This window comes from Delphinus delphis, chromosome 2 (assembly GCF_949987515.2).
Source record: "Delphinus delphis chromosome 2, mDelDel1.2, whole genome shotgun sequence".
Taxonomy (NCBI): Eukaryota; Metazoa; Chordata; class Mammalia; order Artiodactyla; family Delphinidae; genus Delphinus; species Delphinus delphis.
Genome location: NC_082684.1, coordinates 15428551 through 15447460, shown reverse-complemented (window position 1 = coordinate 15447460; position 18910 = coordinate 15428551). Strand labels below are relative to the sequence as shown.

Genomic DNA, 18910 nt, shown 5'->3' with positions numbered 1-18910 from the left:
GTTACTAAGCAATAATTATAAACTTGTCATAACAAATGCTATTATTTTAAGAACCAGTACTTTTATCGAAATGTATCTTGGTTTTAGGTTTACATCTCATTGGATCAACCTGTGACTGCTTTAAATCTTTTCAAACAAGGCTTAGATAAGTTTCCAGGAGAAGTAGCCCTACTTTGTGGAATTGCCAGGATCTATGAGGTAAGGTTCATATCATTCAAAAAGTTATTGTAAAATTGAGGTTGTATGCTACTTAAGTAAGGTCATAGTCCCTTGGGGTCTTATAAAGGATAACAGTTTATAAAATTATGATTGTTGGCCTGTGATTTACCAACAGAATAAGAGATTTTAGTGTATGCATTAGTCAAACTAAGTTTTTATTATGAAGTATTTCAAACATATAGAAGGGTATAGAGAATGGTATGAGATAGGGATTTAAATGTTTCTAATTTCAAATATCTTTTAACATAGAACAGTTCAAATAAAGGTCTTCCTTTCAAATGAATAAACAAAAGGCCCCAAGAAAAATTAAAACCACAACCAAATAAAATTAGCAAGGATAAATCATTTTAAACAAGTTTCTGTACAGAACAAGCAATGAACAATAGGCAGCACAACATGTTCATTTAGAAGAAACAAGACCAAAATGAAAGTGATAAATTTAAAAAAGAGAACATAAAGGGAAAGAATCCCTCCAGAGAAAAGTATGATAGACATGCAGAAATCCCTTAAGGCATATGTTGTGTAGGCTGCAACGCTAAGGAACAAACTTTAGTAATTAACCCTCAATCCATTGTCACATAAGGAGAAAAGGAATACACTGGAAATCTTTGTATGGTAAACTTTATTTGAATTGTTCTATGTTAAAAGGTATTTGGAATGAGAAACATTACCCTAGGAAATATTATTCTTGTGGTCCTTGAACTTTACTGTGAATAGAAGTGACTTTGGGAGTGTTTTGAGAGTGAGGCCCATTTTCTGCCTTCTGAATCAGCTGTCCTGGAAGGTGGGATGTAGATTTTTGTCTGCTTAGCAAGCTCACTAGGTGATTCTGAAGTATAACAGAGTTTGAGGATCATTGCAAAATTCACTTTCTTATTTGCAGTTTTGTTTTAAATAACTAAAAATCTAATTAGAGTTAATATTCTGTGAATTGGTTCAAAAATAACCACTGATAGCTACTATAAAATCACTTAAATGATACCACGGTTGTTTATACACTTGAAGTGACATTTATATGCTTGAAGATATTATTTAAAGGACAAAAATAGAAACTGTGTTTATTCATACATATGAAAATTTATGTGCTAAAGATTGTCTATTAAACCAATTGGATTATTGGATTATTGAATAGTTTAGAAATAGAGCTGGATGAGTAATGATTTCTTATACTAAAAGAACCCATTGCTACCAGGTGCCTCAAAGATTTAAAACCATGAATGTTCCAGAAGAAAATGCAGATGAATTATCTGTATAAACTTGGAATGGGGAAGACCCTCCTGAACATGATACTAAGTCAGAAAGCCATAACAGAAAAAAATTGATAAATTTGAGAACGTAAAAGTTAACTTTTCTATATTGTAAAAACAAAAATACCAATAAAAGCAAACCCAAACAAAAAAAGGTAAAAATATCAAACAGGGCACATACTTGCCATACCTGGGACAGAAAAAAGGGCTTCTTTTCATTTCCTCAGTTTATACATTGCTTAACAATTGCTGGGTTTCAGGTGGTTTCCAATTGATGGAGAATTACACATAGACACATACCTGTGCATACACAAACTTATAAATTCTCATTTTGGTCAAGCATGTAAACACGGAAACTCGGTATTTCCTCAGAGCAGTTGTGGAGGTGAGATCACAGTGTGACCGTTGTTGTCCTTCCAGCCCACACAGTGGCTGCTGACCGTCTCCACGCCAGTAAAGTCCCCCCAGAGATGAGACAACTGCCAAACCCCAGCTGCATTTCAGCTACCCCGCTGCCCTTTCATACCGGCGCCGGTTAACACACATCTGGAACAACTCAACCAAACCATCTGTGCTTCTCCTCTGAAGGGAATGTTTATAAACACAGGGCCTCGCTGGGTTTTGAACTGAATTCAGCATCAGCACAGGCTCATTGCATCCGGAAGGAGAAAACAGTCGGTGTCCAGGGATCCCCGAGCTACAGCTGTGTCTCCAGCTCTCCTGAGCCCAGGAGGGTGGTTTCCCACCCAAGCCCCTCATACGCATAAACAAATAATAAAAGGACAAGAGGCAGGATAAGAAAACTGGCAAAAAACACAAATCCACAATTCACAGAAAAAGAAATGTAAATACCTGGTGTGTTGAATGTCTAACCTCAGTAATGATTAAGGAAGTAAAAATTCAAACAATAGTGTCAGTTTTTACTTAATCAGTTAACAAAAATGAATAAGTTCCGTGGCATTTAAGGTTGTCAAGGGTGTGGAGGAACAGAGGTCACGTATGAACATTGTTGCTGGGAGTGTACATTGGTACAAGCCATTTGGAGGCTATTTGTAATTATGAGATTTTTAAACATGCATTTAAATTTATTTAACATCAGCACGTATTTTATAATAACAAGTTTGAAAAACTGCATGTAAGGTTGTCAAAAACATGTTAGTTTCAGTCTAAAATTCCTAGAGATTACATAAATTAAGTCCATACCCATCAATCAAGTATACAAACATTCTAAGATGTTCTTTTTTTTTCTTTTTTATTGAAGTATAGTTGATTTACAATATTGTCTTACAGGACAATATTGTCTGCTCTGGGGAGCAGACTCACAGACATAGAAGACAGACTTAGGGTTACCAAAGGGGAGAGGGAGTTGGGGAGGGACAAATTAGGAGTATGGGATTAACAGATACAGACTACTAAAGTAATTTTATAGAACTGAAAGCCTTGAAACAATTGACCATTGAGGCTGGAGTCTTCTTTGAATTGGACATTACCACCTGTTTCAGACTGAGTTATGTCCCCTCCCCCCACCTCCCAATTCATATGTTGAAGCCCTAACCCCCAATGTGAGGGTATTTAGAGATAGGGCCTTTGGGAGATAATTAGGATTAGATGAGCTCACGAGGATAGGGCCCTTGTGATGGGATTAGTGCCCTTATAAGATGAGACAACAGAAAGTACTTGAGCCCTCTCTCTCTGTCTCTGTTTCTCTCTCTCTCATGAGAGGACACCGTGAGAAGGTGCAAGCCAGGAAGAGAGTCCTCACTAGAACTCGACCATGCTGACACCATGATCTTGGACTTCTAGCCTCTAGAACTGTGAGAAAATAAACTTCTATTGTTTAAGCCGCTCAGTCTATGGTATTTTGTTATGGCAGCCCAAGCAGACTAATACACCAAGCTTGGCAGCTGTAACGCTGAATGAAGCCTTGTACTGTGGGGTGCTGTTGCCCTGGAAACCAGATAAGTCATGTTCAGGGGGCCCCATGGTTCATGGGGCCATTAAGGCTCACTGGTCAGGTCACATCCTGAGTGTGAAGATTATTCTTTGGAAGGAGAAAGTCTTAGTCTGCTCGGGCTACTATAACAAAATACCATAACCTGGGTGACTTAAACAACAGAAATTTATTTCTCACAGCTCTGGAGGCTAGGAAGTCCAAGATCAAGGTGCTGGCCATTTCAGTTCCTAGTGAGGGATCCTCCTGGTCTGGATACCTTCTTCCTCTATCCTTATATGGTGGAGAGAGAGATCATCTCTCAGATGTCTCTTCTTTAAGGGCACTAATCCCAATTATGAGGACTCCACACTCATGTCTTAATTACTTCCCAAAGGTTCCACTTCTAAATACTATCACATTGGGGATTAGGGCTTCAATATGAATTTTGGGAGGACACAAACAGCCCATGTCAGGGAAGGACTTATTGTATGTATAGGGGTGGGGATTACAGGGTCGTGAGTTAAGATGCTCATTTGTTGTTTCCTTTTAGTTTTACGAGGCTTTTGTTTTACCAAAAAATAGAAAATATACTTCTATTGAAATTATTTTTTATACTTTTCAATGGGTTCTTATGTTGTTAAAATATTAAGAATGTGGAATAGTTGTGTATAAAAGCAGTGTAGAATTCAGGAGAAAATTAACTCAGAGTTAACTAACAAATGTATCAACATCCCTGTGTTTTGAAAACAGTTTAGTTATTTTTCAGCTATAAGCAATGAATGAAAAAGCCTCTTTTCTTTAGGAGCCAAATCTTGGAAGCACTTTGAATAAGAATTTCAAATATAAAGCATGTGAAAAAATATATATAAAGCATGAGTTTGGATCAATCTGTGGATGTTATATCAGGGTTTTATGGGACTAATAAATAACACTCCTGTTTCTCCAATTTGAGAACCAACTGAAAAGTAGATACAAGATTCACACAAATGGAGGATAAACCATTAATTTTATTATTGATAAAAGCAGAATTGGAGCATGTGGCTCTAGATTATGACCAAAAGGACTTAATATTGTTCTATCTCTGAGTTACACAGACTAATCCATCCTGTAGTGTACCCTACCCAGGAGAGCCTGCTCTACACAGCAGGGAAGAGAATGTGGGCATCTTATAGGAAAGTTGACTTCTAAAGAGACCCAGAAGGGGCTGAGACAGCCATACTCATTTGCCTCATGGGAATGAGGGAATGAGTGGGAAGAAAGGCCCCCAAATCATTCTAATTATCAACATTTCTCAAAGTGTGGTTCAGAGATTCCTGGGGAAGTCCTTTCTAGGAGTCTATAGGGTCAAAACCATTTTCATAATACTAATAGTATTGATGAAATTGGTGATAAATTTGATAGATGTAAGTCTTTAATTGAGATATAGTTGATATACAATACTGTATAAGTTATAGGTGTACAACATAATAATTCACAATTTTTAAATGTTATATACTCCATTTATGGTTATAAAATATTGGCTATATTTCCTGTGTTGTACAATATATTCTTGTAGCTTATTTTATACATAATAGTTTGTGTCTCTTAATCCCCTGTCCCTGTCTTGCCCATCCTTCATTCCCTCTCCCCACTGGTAACCACTAGTTTGTTATCTATATCTGTGTCTGTTTCTTTTTTGTTATATTCACTAGTTTGTTGTATTTTTTAGATTACATATATAAGTGACATCATATAGTATTTGTCTTTCTCTGACTTATTTCATTATGCATAATACACTCCAAGTCCATTCATGTTGTTGCAAATGGTAAAATTTCACTCTTTTTTATGGCTGAGTAGTATTCTATTGTGTGTGTGTGTGTGTGTGTGTGTGTGTGTGTGTGTGTGTGTGTGTGTGTGTATATATATAATCACATCTTCTTTATCCATGCATCTATTGATGGACATTTAGGTTATTTCCATATTTTAGCAATTGTATGAACTTTGGGGTGCATGAATCTTTTCGAATTAGTGTTTTTGTTTTTTTCAGATATATACTCAGGAGTGGAATTGCTGGGTCATATGGTAGTTGTATTTTTAGTTTTTTGAGAAACCACCGTACTGTCTTCCACTGTGGCTGCACCAATTTGCATTCTGACCAACAATATACGAGGGTTCCCTTTTCTCCACATCCTTGCCAGCATTTGTTAGTTATGATCTTTTTGATGACAGCCATTCTGACAGGTGTAAGGTGTTATATCATTGTGGCTTTAATTTGCATTTCTTTGATGATTAATGATATTGAGCATCTTTTCATGTGTATGTTGGCCATCTGAATGTCCTCTTTGGAAAAATATCAATTCAGGTCTTCTGCCCATTTTTTAATTGGGTTGTTTATTTTTTGATGTTGAATCGTATGAGCTGTTTATATATTTTGGATACTAACCATTTATCAGTCATATGAGTTGCATATATTTTCTCCCATTCATTAGGCTGTCTTTTCATTCTGTCAGTGGTTTCCTTTGCTGTGCAAAAGCTTTTAAGTCTATTTAGTTCCCATTTGCTTATTTTTTCTTTAATTTCCTTTGCTTTAGGACAGTGGCCCCCAACCTTTTTGGCACCAGGGACCAGTTTCGTGGAAAATAATTTTTCCACAGATGGGGGCGGGGGGGGTGGTTCAGGTGGTAATGCGAGTGATGGGGAGCAATGGGGAGCTGCAGATGAAGCTTTGCTCGCTCGCCCACTGCTCACCTCCTGCTATGTGGAGCAGTTCCTAACAGGCCACGGACCGATACTGGTCCATGGCCTGGGGATTGGGGACCCCTGCTTTAGGAGACAGATCCAAAAAAATATTGCTACGATATATGTCAAAGAGTGTTCTGCCTATGTTTTCTCCTAGGAGTTTTATGGTTTCTGGTGTTACATTTAGGTCTTTAATCCATTTTGAGTTTATTTTTGAATATGGTGTGAAAAAAATGTTCTAATTTCATTCTTTTACATGTAACTGTCCAGTTTTCTCAGCACCACTTATTGAAGAGACTGTCTTTTCTTCATTGTATATTCTTGCCTCCTTTGTGGTAGATTAATTGACCATAAGTACCTGGTTTTATTTCTGGGCTCTCTATTCTGTTCCATTGATCTATATGTCTGTCTGGTTTTATGCCAGCACCATACTGATTTTGTTTGTTTGTTGTTGTTTTTGGCTGCACCGTGCAGCTTGCGGGATTTCCCTGACCAGGGATCCAGGGATTGAACCCGGGCCACCACAGTGAAAGCCCAGAATCCCAATCACTAGGCCACCAGGGAAGTCCACCATACTGTTTTCATTACTGTAGCTTTGTAGTATAGTCTGAAGTATGATTCCTCCAGCTCTGTTCTTTCTTAAGATTGTTTTGGCTATTCAGGGTCTTCTGTGTCTCCATACAAATTTTAAAATTACTTTTTCTAGTTCTGTGAAAAATGCCATTGCTATTTTGATAGGGATTGCATCAAACCTGTAGATTGCCTTGGGTAGTATAGTCATTTTAACAGTATTGATTTTTCCAATCCAAGAACATAGTATATCTTTCCATCTGTTTGTGTCATCTTCAATTTCTTTCATTAGTGTCTTATAGTTTTCCAAGTATAGATCTTTTACCTCCTTTGATAGGTTTATTCCTAGTATTTTATTCTTTTTGTCGCAATGGTAAATGGGATGTTTCTTTAATTTCTCTTTCTGATAGTTTGTCGTTAGTGTATAGAAATACAACAGATTTCTATGTATTAATTTTGTATTCTGTAATGTAACTGAATTCATTGATGAGCTCTAGTAGTTTTCTGGTGGTGTCTTGAGGAATTTCTATGTATAGTCTCATGTCATCTGCAAACAGTGACAGTTTTACTTCTTCCTTTCCAATTTGGATTCCTTTTATTTCTTTTTCTTGTCTGGTTGCTGTGGCTAGGACTTCCAACTCTATGTTGAATAAAAGTGGTGAGAGTGGGCATCCTTGTCTTGTTCCTGATCTTAGAGGAAATGCAGAAATCTTCAACAAAATATTAACAAACCAAATCCAACAATACCTTAAAAGGATCACACCATCATCAAGTGGGATTTATCCCAGGGATGCAAGGATTTTTCAATATTCGCAAATCAATCAATGTGATACACCACATTAACAGCTTGAATACTAAAAACCATATGATCATCTCAATAGATGGCAGAAAAAACTTTTGAGAAAATTCAGCATCCATTTATGATAAAAAACTCTCAAGAAAATGGGCATAGGGCTTCCCTGGTGACGCAGTGGTTGAGAGTCCGCCTGCCGATGCAGGGGACACGGGTTCGTGTCCCGGTCCGGGAAGATCCCACATGCCGCGGAGCGGCTGGGCCCGTGAGCCATGGCCGCTGAGCCTGCGCGTCTGGAGCCTGTGCTCCGCAACGGGAGAGGCCACAACAGTGAGAAGCCCGCGTACGGCAAAAAAAAAAAAAAAGAAAGAAAATGGGCATAGAGGAACATACCTCAACATAATAAAGTCCATATATGACAGACCCACAGCTAACATCATACTCAGTGGTGAAAAACTGAAAGAACTTCCTCTTAGATAGTTGTTCATTTGTTTGTCTTCCTACCAGATGTAACCTCCTTGAGGACAGTACAGCCGTCTTCCCGTATCCAGGGGGGATTGGTTCCAGGACCCCTTGGTTGCCAAAACCCATGGACGCTCAAGGCCCTTATATAAAATGGCATAGGATTTGCATATAACCTACCCACATCCGTCTGTATACTTTAAATCATCTCTAGATTGCTTATAATACCTAATACAATGTAAATGCTATATAACTAGCTATAAATACAATGTAAATGCTATATAAATACTTGCTAGTGCAGCAAATTCAAGTTTTGTTTTTTGGAATTTTCTGGAATTTTTTTCTGAAAATTTTTGATCTGTGGCTTGTTGAAATCGTGGTTACAGAACCTGCAGATACAGAGGGCTGACTGTAATTTTATCTTATTGTTCACATTGTGTCCCCAGGGCCTAGAACAGAGTCTGGCATATGGTAGGCTCTTAATAAATATTTAATTGAATAAAATAATCTAAACCAGTCAGAATAAAAATAATTTCTTGTCCAATATTAATACAGTATTGCTCTTCTGTCTTGATGGAGAATAGGAAATGAACAATATTTCATCAGCCACTGAATACTACAAAGAGGTTTTGAAACAGGACAATACTCATGTGGAAGCCATTGCATGCATTGGAAGCAACCATTTTTACTCTGATCAACCAGAAGTAGCCCTCCGGTTTTACAGGTGCACTTTACATTCAATTTGTAGAACTGCTTTCCTATGAAATAGTGATGCAACAGTAATAAAGATGGGATGAAAATGTAGAGAAATAATGTTTAGGCCATGTCTATATGAGACTAAAAATTCAAGCACCCAGATGTTTTATGAATATTAAAGCTATATCTAATAATTTGGAAATGCACAAGTATTTGGCATCTTGCAGAAACACACCTGGATAATTGCCTGAGTTTTAAACACCTTGTCATTGTATAAATTGGCCGTTTTGTTATCCGCCAATAACAGTTCCTAGAAGCACTTCCACATCACTGCCTCCATTAATACCACTGTACATAATATCAAGACCCTGAAGGTAAAATTGTAATGTGATTTGCAAAGAGCAGTGGGCCCCAGGCCCTAATCCTGACGAGGACCTTAAACAGGATTCCGGTTTTGTGAAGTATTGTCAACTCTTGTCCAAATATTTTTTCAAAATCTAAACAAATTATTCTCACTGGTTCTTTGAACACGTACTTATTTTATCCTATAGATGGTTCCTGAAATTAATTTTTTAATTATGATTTCCTCTTTAGCCCCTGGGTAGTATACAAGGAGATAACTGGCAGCTGACAAGAGTTCTTTCCAAATATATGTTGAAGCATAAAACAGTAAGATGAATGTAGCCTGTGCACGTACAGCTGACTCCACTCGCCTACCCCCACAGTGGCTCATGGGTTCCTTGGGGCAGCTGGGGTGATTTTCATATGCTTATTTGAACTCTCATCCTTTGGGATTAATGACACATAGAAGCAAAATGAGGTTCTTGAGCTGCAGTGTGAAAGCTAAGTGGATAACATGAGGATCCTCTGACAATCTTGTCTTCCTGAGTAGAAGCTCATCGGAGGTCGTTAGATGCAGCTAAACCACACAATACAAATAACCAAAAACAGCATCCAACTCAGCTGAAAACTTGGCGGTAAATGCTAAACACAGGCCTCAAATTGACTAGAAGCTCTTAGAAATTTACCTACAAGCACCAAAGCTGTATGAGGCAAAAATGTGTGGGTTTTACTTTATGTGACTATTTATTGATTATTTTGACTCTCTAACAAAGCTTTTGGGGAAAAAAAAGTGATGTAAGTTATTTCTGACCTTGCCTCTGGATGCATTTCCTATGACTAGTACCATTACAAAAGACATGCTTTTGTATTTGCTCTAAAATATTTTTCATTTACTATAATACTTTATGTTCTTTGGAGGGTATTAAAAATTATAAAGTGAATTCATTTCTAACTTTGTAAAAAATATGTCTTAATATTTATAAAGTTGGTCTGACACCAAACTATGTGTGCTCTTTTTCCAAAAGGCGACTCCTGCAGATGGGTGTCTATAACTGCCAGCTTTTTAACAACCTGGGGCTCTGTTGCTTCTATGCCCAGCAGTATGATATGACTCTGACCTCATTTGAACGTGCCCTTTCTCTGGCTGAAAATGAAGAAGAGATAGCTGACGTCTGGTACAACTTGGGACATGTAGCTGTGGTATGTTGTTTCTGTAATATAATTTCTGTAATAGAGAAGATAGCCACATGTTAGTTTGAAGAAGTTTTCAGATATTGGAAATCCAGGTTTGGTTACAGCCTTTGTAGCAATTTGGAGATTGCTAGGGGTCACTGCAGCTCACTTTATCTTCTTAGGTTAAATCCTCTTATGTACAATTCACACTTGACTCCTGTGTTGGTACTATGTTGTTTATTCTGTGGTGGCCACAAGATTTGTATGAGGAAAGGAGGACGGAGGTGGCAGGGGGAAGTGAATGGATTTGTGTGTACGGGTTTGTGCTTTTCTTTTGTAGGGAATAGGAGATACAAATCTGGCCCATCAGTGCTTCAGGCTGGCTCTGGTCAACAACAATAACCACGCAGAGGCCTACAACAACCTGGCCGTGCTGGAGATGCGGAAGGGCCATGTCGAACAGGTCAGTGAACTACTGGGTTACTGTGGACAGTCTTCTTTCTTCAAAGAAAAGCTGTCACGTGCAGCTCTCTTTACGTTATAATTTTAAAATGAGCTCTGGAGTCTGACTGGCCTGGGTTTGATCCCAGCTCTGTCACGTGTTAGCAGTGTGACCTTGGACAAGTTACTTAACCTTTCAGTATCCAAAATAGAGCACTTGATTTTATTAGGACAAATCTGCACCTCCCCAGGCTTCCCTATCTTCGTGAACTGTTCCACCACTCACACCGCCCCACATCCACCATCCAGCTGCTCAAGCCAAAATCCTAGGACCCACCCTCGAAAGCTGTCTTTTCTGAGTGCCTTCCCTGCCACCCTTTGCCTCCGTGCTGTCCAGTGAGCCCTGTCAGTTCTACCCCCACCTCTTCAGTCCTCCCCTCCCGGCCCCCTTCTCCAAGCTGCTCTCATCTCCTGCCTGGGTGACTACAAGGGTCTCCTAGCTCTTGCTTTTGTTTCCACTTCCATCAGCAAGGAGTAGCACCCTATAATACATCTCCCTCAGAGCAGCCCAGAGCAGGGGTCCCCAACCCCTGGGCTGAAGCCCGTTAGGACCTGGGTGGCACAGCAGGAGGCGAGCGGCGGGCGAGCGAGCAGAAGCTTCATCTGCCGCCCCGCATCGCTCCCCATCGCCATCTGAACCAAGCCCCCCTCCCTCACCCCCGCCCGTTGAAAACCTGTCTTCCACAAAACCGGTCCCTGGTGCCAAAAAGGTTGGGGACCGCTGGCCTAGAGGATATTTTCAAAAAACAAGATTATTTATTACTACATTGCTTAGCATCCTCCAAAGGCTTCTCCCTGCACTTGGAATAAAATTTGAACTTCAAACCTTAGCCTACGGGGCCCCACCTAATCTAGCCTCTGGGTCCCGCCAGACTGTATCTTTTGCCACTACTCCTTCACTACTGACCTCCAGAAACATTAGCTGCTTGCTGCTGGGCAGTAGCACTTACTGTAGTGCCTTTGGAAAATACTTTCAGATCCTGAAATGACTCTTTTCTTTTTATCATTCAGGTCTTAGCTTAATTACCGCCTTTTTAGAAAGACCTGCTTGAACATCAGTCTAAAGGAGCCCTCAGGTGCTATCACATCTCCTACTATTTTTTTCTTCACAATACTTATCATTTTACCAGATATTTTCATCTTTATATGTAAAATGTAGAATGCTAGCTGCATGAAAACAGGGGCCTTCTGTGTCTTCTAACTGCTATATTTTCAGTATCGAAAACATTGCCTGACACTCAGTAGGTGCTTAGTATTGGTGGAATGAGTGGATGATAAATAAAATAGGGTAATAACAGTACTGACCCGAAGGTGTGCTTGTGAAGATGAGCAGATTGTGCATGCAAAGCCCTTGGCGTAGTAAAAGCACATGATAGATGCTTAATAAATTTTATTATTATTACTATTATTATTTACATAACAAGACGTTTAAAATGCTGAATACGCTCATACAATATTAATGGCAATCAACATCGATAGATATTACATCCTCTGTTTTACAGATGAAGAAACAGACTAGAGGAGGGTAAGTAACTACCCAAGGTCACAGACGTAGTGAGCAGCACACCAGGATGTTAACCTCCAGCCTGGTCTCCTAAGCACGTTGATAAACTTAATAAAACAAGCAAAGAAACGTCACTGGATACTGCCTTTGTTTCACAAAATTTTCCCAAAGTAAATAAGATAGATTTGTATTTTTTAAACAAAAACTAACTACTCTAAACTGGGAACTTGTTCTGTCATAGAACTTTGCCTGTGTCCATTTGAAGCAAGTGTTCTTTATGATTTTCTCTGTTTCCATGTTGGTGATTTTCTTTCCCTCCTACTTACTGTAGTTTCTCTAGCATACAATTGATTGGAAATGTTTTGGTGAAAGGTTTCATTATTATTAAAAATTATAGCTCAATTAAAAAAAATAGCAAATCATAAAACAAAATTTAATGTCCACTATCCTATTTAAACTATTATTTATTTTCCATTAAAAAAAGATAAAAGAATTTGTCCTCAGGGTCATACATAGAAGATTGGCTACAAGTTGAAAGGCTGTTCGGCAGCTTGGAATGCTGAGTTTGTGATCTTAACAATGAGTGTACGGGCATCTCGTGTCTCTCAGTGGTCTCTGCAATGTGTGATCCTTTGAGTCTAGAGGGGACAAAAAAATGATGTGAATTTTGTCTTTTGAGTACTTTAGAGAACAGAAAGCTCGTCATTTTCAGTCGCCTTCAGTTGTCATTTTCAGGTCAGCAGTATAATAAATGCTTGCTCAGTGTCATCCAGCACAGAAATTGGGGATTTGAATTTACAGTGGTTTTTTGGTGGTTTTTGTTGTTGCATTAGAGAACAGGTAATTAGAAGCCTACTGAATCAATCAACATCAACAAAAACTAGATTAATAAGACTTTTTAGCATTGAGAGCATTATTTTTCAGTTGTACATCATACTGAAATATAAACTTTGTAAGATCAGTGTTTCTCACATAACTTTTGGATTCCATCATTTTTTCCATATTTTGAAGCATTTTATTATTAATATAATTTTGGCAAGATATAGGTAGTTCCTGGTTATCAGTAAGTTGTATTTCATGAGGAATTCATCTTATTTATTACAGGGTTTTGTTTATTAAAGTCCTATCCTGGGTAAAGTATTCTTTTACCAAAATAAACCAAAAAAATCACAAATACAGTGCTAATATATGCTCATATAGCTTTGGTTTCTCTTTTCTTTCCTTTTTTTTTAACACAGGCAAGAGCACTGTTACAAACTGCTTCATCTTTAGCACCCCACATGTATGAACCGCATTTTAATTTTGCAACAGTTTCTGATAAGGTATTCTCTTTCTTTGTCAATTTATCATCTGACCTGTTTGTTTTTATTTCTTGCTTTTAGAACAATGTGCAGTTAAATAAGGACATTCTACCCATAACTTCCTGAGAGATTATTTTTTTCAACACTTAATTATTATGTACACATATGTCTTCACTTCGAGGGACAGTTTAATACACTTTAAGTATATTTATCACTGAATATTAGCTAAACTTAACACCATTATAGATTGCAGAAGAATTATTTTATGTTTTCAGATATGACATTTAATCATTGAAAAACTATTCATTAACTCCTGGTTTGGGAAGGATTTAGTAATTAGCGTTTGCAGCAAGGAAATCCTGTATATTATTTGTAGGTCATATTGCCATCAAGTCTGGCATGATGCTGTAAAATTAGGGATATTAGTGAAAGCTGTTTTAGCTATGAACAATATGGGGAAAATGCAACCATTGATACTGTGTTACAAGTCAGTTAACATCCAAGAGCTAAAAGGAATCATGTGCCATTTTAACAATAAGAGGAAACAAACAAAAGTCATCTAATAACTTTGACTTGGAAACCTTACTTTAACATGGAAGGTGAGTTTTGAGGATAAGGAAATGGCTAAAAATGTTTGCTGATGTAAAGACTCTTTATAGACCAAAAGACATTATAAAAATCATTTTTCATAGCATGAATGTGAAGTCATTTGCACTTTCATTTCTGTTTTGAAAATAAAATAAGCTGTTATTCATAAGTTGTCATTTTTGAGTGCGTGTTAAGTGCTGGCCACTGTTCCAGGTGCTCTCTGAACCGCTAATTCTCTCAACAACCCTGCGATGTAGGTAACACTTACCTCCCCTACTCATTTTTTCATACAACTGATGTTTCATTTGTTGAGCCTCTGCTACGTACCAGGCACTGTTGTCGGCACAGAGGATGTTAGCAATGAGTAAAACAGAAACCTCTACCTCGTGCAGCTTATATTCTAATGGAACCCAGGGCTTCTGGAACTTAAAAGACTTCCCTGGAGTCCCATGGCAGAATTCATGCCCAGCTCCCAAGGATTCCCACATATTTTCCACTGCACTGTGCTGCCACTTAGTTAAACCACAAAGAAGCCTTGATTACTTTCTTTCAGGACTATTATTACATTTTAATAATATATAATGCAAATGAAATATTTCTTTAAGCCAAAGGCTACATTTCCATAAGAGAAAATTGCATGTTGAAAAGAAATGCTATGATTTAAAAAAGGAAACTTACGTTTTTAATTCATATGCATGTTACCAAAAAACTACCAGAAGTGAATGATCTAGATTTGTTTTGGGTTTTTTTGGTGTGTACACACTAAAAAGCTTTCTCTTTGTAGAAATGTATACATGAATCAAAATACATTCAGATGGATTTGGTTACTGTGTGTGTTTTCCTTGGGGACTGGACTTTAACATAAAGTTTATTGAAAATCAGATATGTTGGGCTTCCCTGGTGGCGCAGTGGTTGAGAGTCCGCCTGCCGATGCAGGGGACACGGGTTCATGCCCCGGTCCAGGAGGATCCCACATGCCGCAGAGTGGCTAAGCCCGTGAGCCATGGCCGCTAAGCCTGCGTGTCCAGAGCCTGTGCTCCGCTATGGGAGAGGCCACAACAGTGAGAGGCCCGTGTACTCCAAAAAAAAAAAAAGAAAAGAAAATCAGATATGTCCTTTATAAACTTTTAAAACCAGGTTATCTGCCCAACATTACTGTGTTAGCAACCATTTAAAAGCTCCCAGAACATGTTATTGTATCTTAAATACAATAGTTTTTACTTGAATTTTCTGTCTAAAAGATAATACCCTAATCAAAATATGTCATTGTCTGTGGTACATTACAAATAGTTTTCTTACCGAGCTGGCTGTTTTAGCATGCAGACATCAGTTTATTTTTATGATAACTATCAGTGACAGGAAAAGAAAACACAGGTTTATGAATTCATAACTAGAAAACTGTAATAGAGCAGAAATTATTTATTAATTGGTTATTTTACTTTTCTCATGTTTTTTCAAGATTGAGTTGTAATCTAGGTGAAAAAAATTTTAAATCAAAGTAGCACAATCAAGCAATTCACCTTGGGTTTCTACATTGTGCAGATACTATGTCTTTTTTTTTTTTTTTTCTGGTTCTCATTCTGTGGTCTTATTCTGGTCTGGTCTTTCTTACAGATGGGAGATCTACAGAGGAGCTACATTGCTGCTCAAAAGTCTGAAGCAGCATTTCCAGATCACGTGGACACTCAACATTTAATTAAGCAGTTAAAGCAGCATTTTGCTATGCTCTGAGTTTTCCTCAGACTAAAGATATTCTTAGGGAGGAACATTATGCAAGGGAAAAAGTAGTGTATATATATGTGTAGTACAGACCTGTGCTTGATATTAGTGAAGGTGACATAAGGAAATCTAAACCAGAATGTTTAAAACTTTATAATAATAACTTTATAAGATAGTGTTATAAAAGACAGGATTTAAGCATTTGTAAGCAGATTATGAAACCTCCCACATTATATGGTAGATGTTTGTTTGTAATGTTTACAAAACATTTTCATGAACTTCCTCAAATTTTTATAAATGCACATTTTTAATGTCCTGGCCATTAGCTATCATGTAGCTTAAGAGGTCTGAAATCTGCCTTTAAAATTGCACTTTTATGACTAAAAGTGTATATACTTATCCTTGGTAGAGACTTTAGAGATTAAAATTTGTACTGAAAGCTATTTTTTATCAAATGCTTTGTGAGACACTCTACTTTTTCTTATATATTATGCTTTAAAATAAATGTGTATAAAACACCATCATTCCGTTATTTTTCAGGAGTTTTTATTTCAGTCATGTCAGTTAAAAAAAGTTTTCCAGAAGTCCAGGAGTCTTAGAAATCAAGTCTTTATTCTAATTTTATTTGAAATGATGTGCGATCAATTTTGCTTTTTCCTGAGAAACTATTTATGGGCTATCATGTTGTCAATATAAGAATATCAGGATTAGAAATGGAGTCATAGGCCAGAAGTCCCCTGTGGTCAGCCCTGAGAAGGCTAGGCTGGACCCAATACTGTGCGTTGTAAAATCCTAGACAGGCTCTCCTCTCCAGTATTTAGTGGAATTCTCATTGAGGTGTTCATACAACAAAATGCGTTAAAGGGCCAAGGCCACTCACATTCATATTTTGGGCTTTGGGCTCTATCTATGTTACTTTACCTTTTTTTAACTTTATGAAAACTATTTTGCAGGTATTTATTTGTTTCTGTTCAGATTATACAAATAGTACTACTTAGCTGACAGAACACAAAAAATGTGAATTCAAGGAACAGACTGTTTGAGGCTGGAAGTAATTTCAGAGACTATGTAGATGAATCTCTCCATGGGACAGGAGGAGGCCACGCCCAGAGTCACACTGCTGGTTGGTAAGGCTGGAAACAAGACCTGCTCCTGCACTTCAGACTTGAACCTCCCCTGGTTCTCCATGATACGCCAGTGCTTGTTCAGCTTGCGAGAATTTCCTCAAGCACTATCAGATTTCCTAACACTGTATGCAATATTTAGGTTCAAATTTTATATTGTGAATTATTTTCTTAGTTAATTTAAAATAAGAACTAATAACAGTGGCTAGCGTTTACTGAGGATGTTGTATGTACCCAGCACTGTTCTGGAGCACTTGATATGGAGTAATTCATTTAATTCCCATTGCAGTCCTATGAAATGCTGTTACTCCCATTTTACTCATGAAAAAAATGAGGCACAGAGCAGTCAAATTACGTGCCCGAATTCTAAAGCTATTAAATGGCGGAGCTGGGATTCAAATGCACATTTAATACAGTGGGTAAGAGCACATACTCGGGAGCCAAATGCACATTATAAAGGAATGGGTATAAGGGTAACAGCAGATTTCTGTGTGGCCCTGGAGTATGTGTTCTTAACTACTATGTCAAATCTCCTCTTAGTGTTTCTCCTGTAAATAAAGCTACTGTTGTTTAAAATGAATGTTACATGCATTAGTAAGGTTGAATTATAAGGGACTATTAACACAGCAAAAAAATTAATGAGCCAGCATTCCTAAGGTGATATGGAGAGATTTTTGTCTTGAATTTATGTTAATTCAATGTGAACACCAATGCAAAGAATGAGTCAGGATGGCTAAGGGCAGAATAATGACATAACACTGCATCAGAAGCTACATATATTTTGTAGCAAAATTATTTCTGGACCGTATAACTTCTGGCTTCTGTGCCAACGTTTCTATATCAGGAAGGTTAACAATTGTCTTCTACCATGATTAAAAAAGTGTTCTATCCATATATAAATTGTTCAGCTGAAACTAACATTATTGAGCTTCCAGCTGATGAAAACGAGATATGGCAAGAAGGCTGCCTACAATGAATAATTGCCAAGGTTAGACGTTCTTCCTTTTCAAAAGGGTCATATCTGAACCAGTTCCCTATGGTACTACTGTTCTGTTACATTTCTGAATGGTATTTCCCTGCATCAGAGCACCCATCAGGATATAATTTATGGCCTAGAAATAGGAAAATTAATAAAGATAACACATTATTATAGTTTCCACCACCAACTCTTTATTAATATGAGGGATTTAAAAATTTTTTTTATTTATTTATTTTTGGCTGCATTGGGTCTTCATTGCTGCGTGCAGGCTTTCTCTTGTTGCGGCAAGTGGGGGCTACTCTTTGTTACGGTGCGCAGGCTTCTCATTGTGGTGGCTTCTATTGTTGTGGAGCACGGGCTCTAGGTGCACGGGCTTCAGTAGTTGTGGCTCGTGGGCTTAGTTGCTCCGCAGCATGTGGGATCTTCCCGGACCGGGGCTTGAACCCGTGTCCCCTGCATTGGCAGGTGGATTCTTAACCACTGCACCACCAGGGAAGACCAATATCAGGGATTTTTATCAAGAGCTTTCAGCTGGAATTGAATTTAAGCATTCAGAAAAGTAACAAAGATTTTAGAACTACCACAGGAGGACTCAGTCTTGGAAAATAATGAACCCAGAAATTAAGTTTTGGTAAAAGGCCATTACTGGATAGTTTTAAATTCTAGGGAATAGGTAAATTGGAATGATCCATGGATATGTTCCAGAGTTCTAAAATGGTTATCTAGGCTCAGATATTAGGGGAAAAAGTTTATCTATTGATTTGAAAATAACCACAGTTTTACATCCTTCCATATTGATGGCCTTAGTCCTATTTTTGGCTGACTAAAAATTTAACATTTTTGAGAGATGCTGTCATTTTACGTCCTCAGTATTAAAGTCCAATTCTGGAGATAAAAGAATAAGGATTACATAAAGATTAAATTCTAATCCTTGGAGACTATATTTCTTGCAATGTGATACTTTCCATTACCTGAATCCTGACTAATAAGGAGTAATTGGTAAAATGTAAATGATGGGAACTCTTGGAGAAAGCCACCACA

The 18910-nt window shown here is 37.8% G+C and overlaps 1 protein-coding gene across 1 annotated transcript in view; it reads left to right on the top strand.

Moving 5' to 3' along the window:
• The window catches only part of TTC8 (tetratricopeptide repeat domain 8), a 52087-nt gene extending 34628 nt beyond the window's left edge, over nucleotides 1–17459 (top strand). Inside the window, exons 9-14 of the mRNA XM_060003354.1 lie at nucleotides 88–198; nucleotides 8527–8666; nucleotides 10006–10180; nucleotides 10494–10616; nucleotides 13397–13480; nucleotides 15662–17459. Of these exons, the coding sequence (XP_059859337.1) occupies nucleotides 88–198; nucleotides 8527–8666; nucleotides 10006–10180; nucleotides 10494–10616; nucleotides 13397–13480; nucleotides 15662–15778 (750 nt within the window). The 3' untranslated portion in view covers nucleotides 15779–17459. The remainder of the gene's footprint in view (nucleotides 1–87; nucleotides 199–8526; nucleotides 8667–10005; nucleotides 10181–10493; nucleotides 10617–13396; nucleotides 13481–15661) is intronic.
• The last annotated feature ends 1451 nt before the right edge of the window (nucleotides 17460–18910 follow it).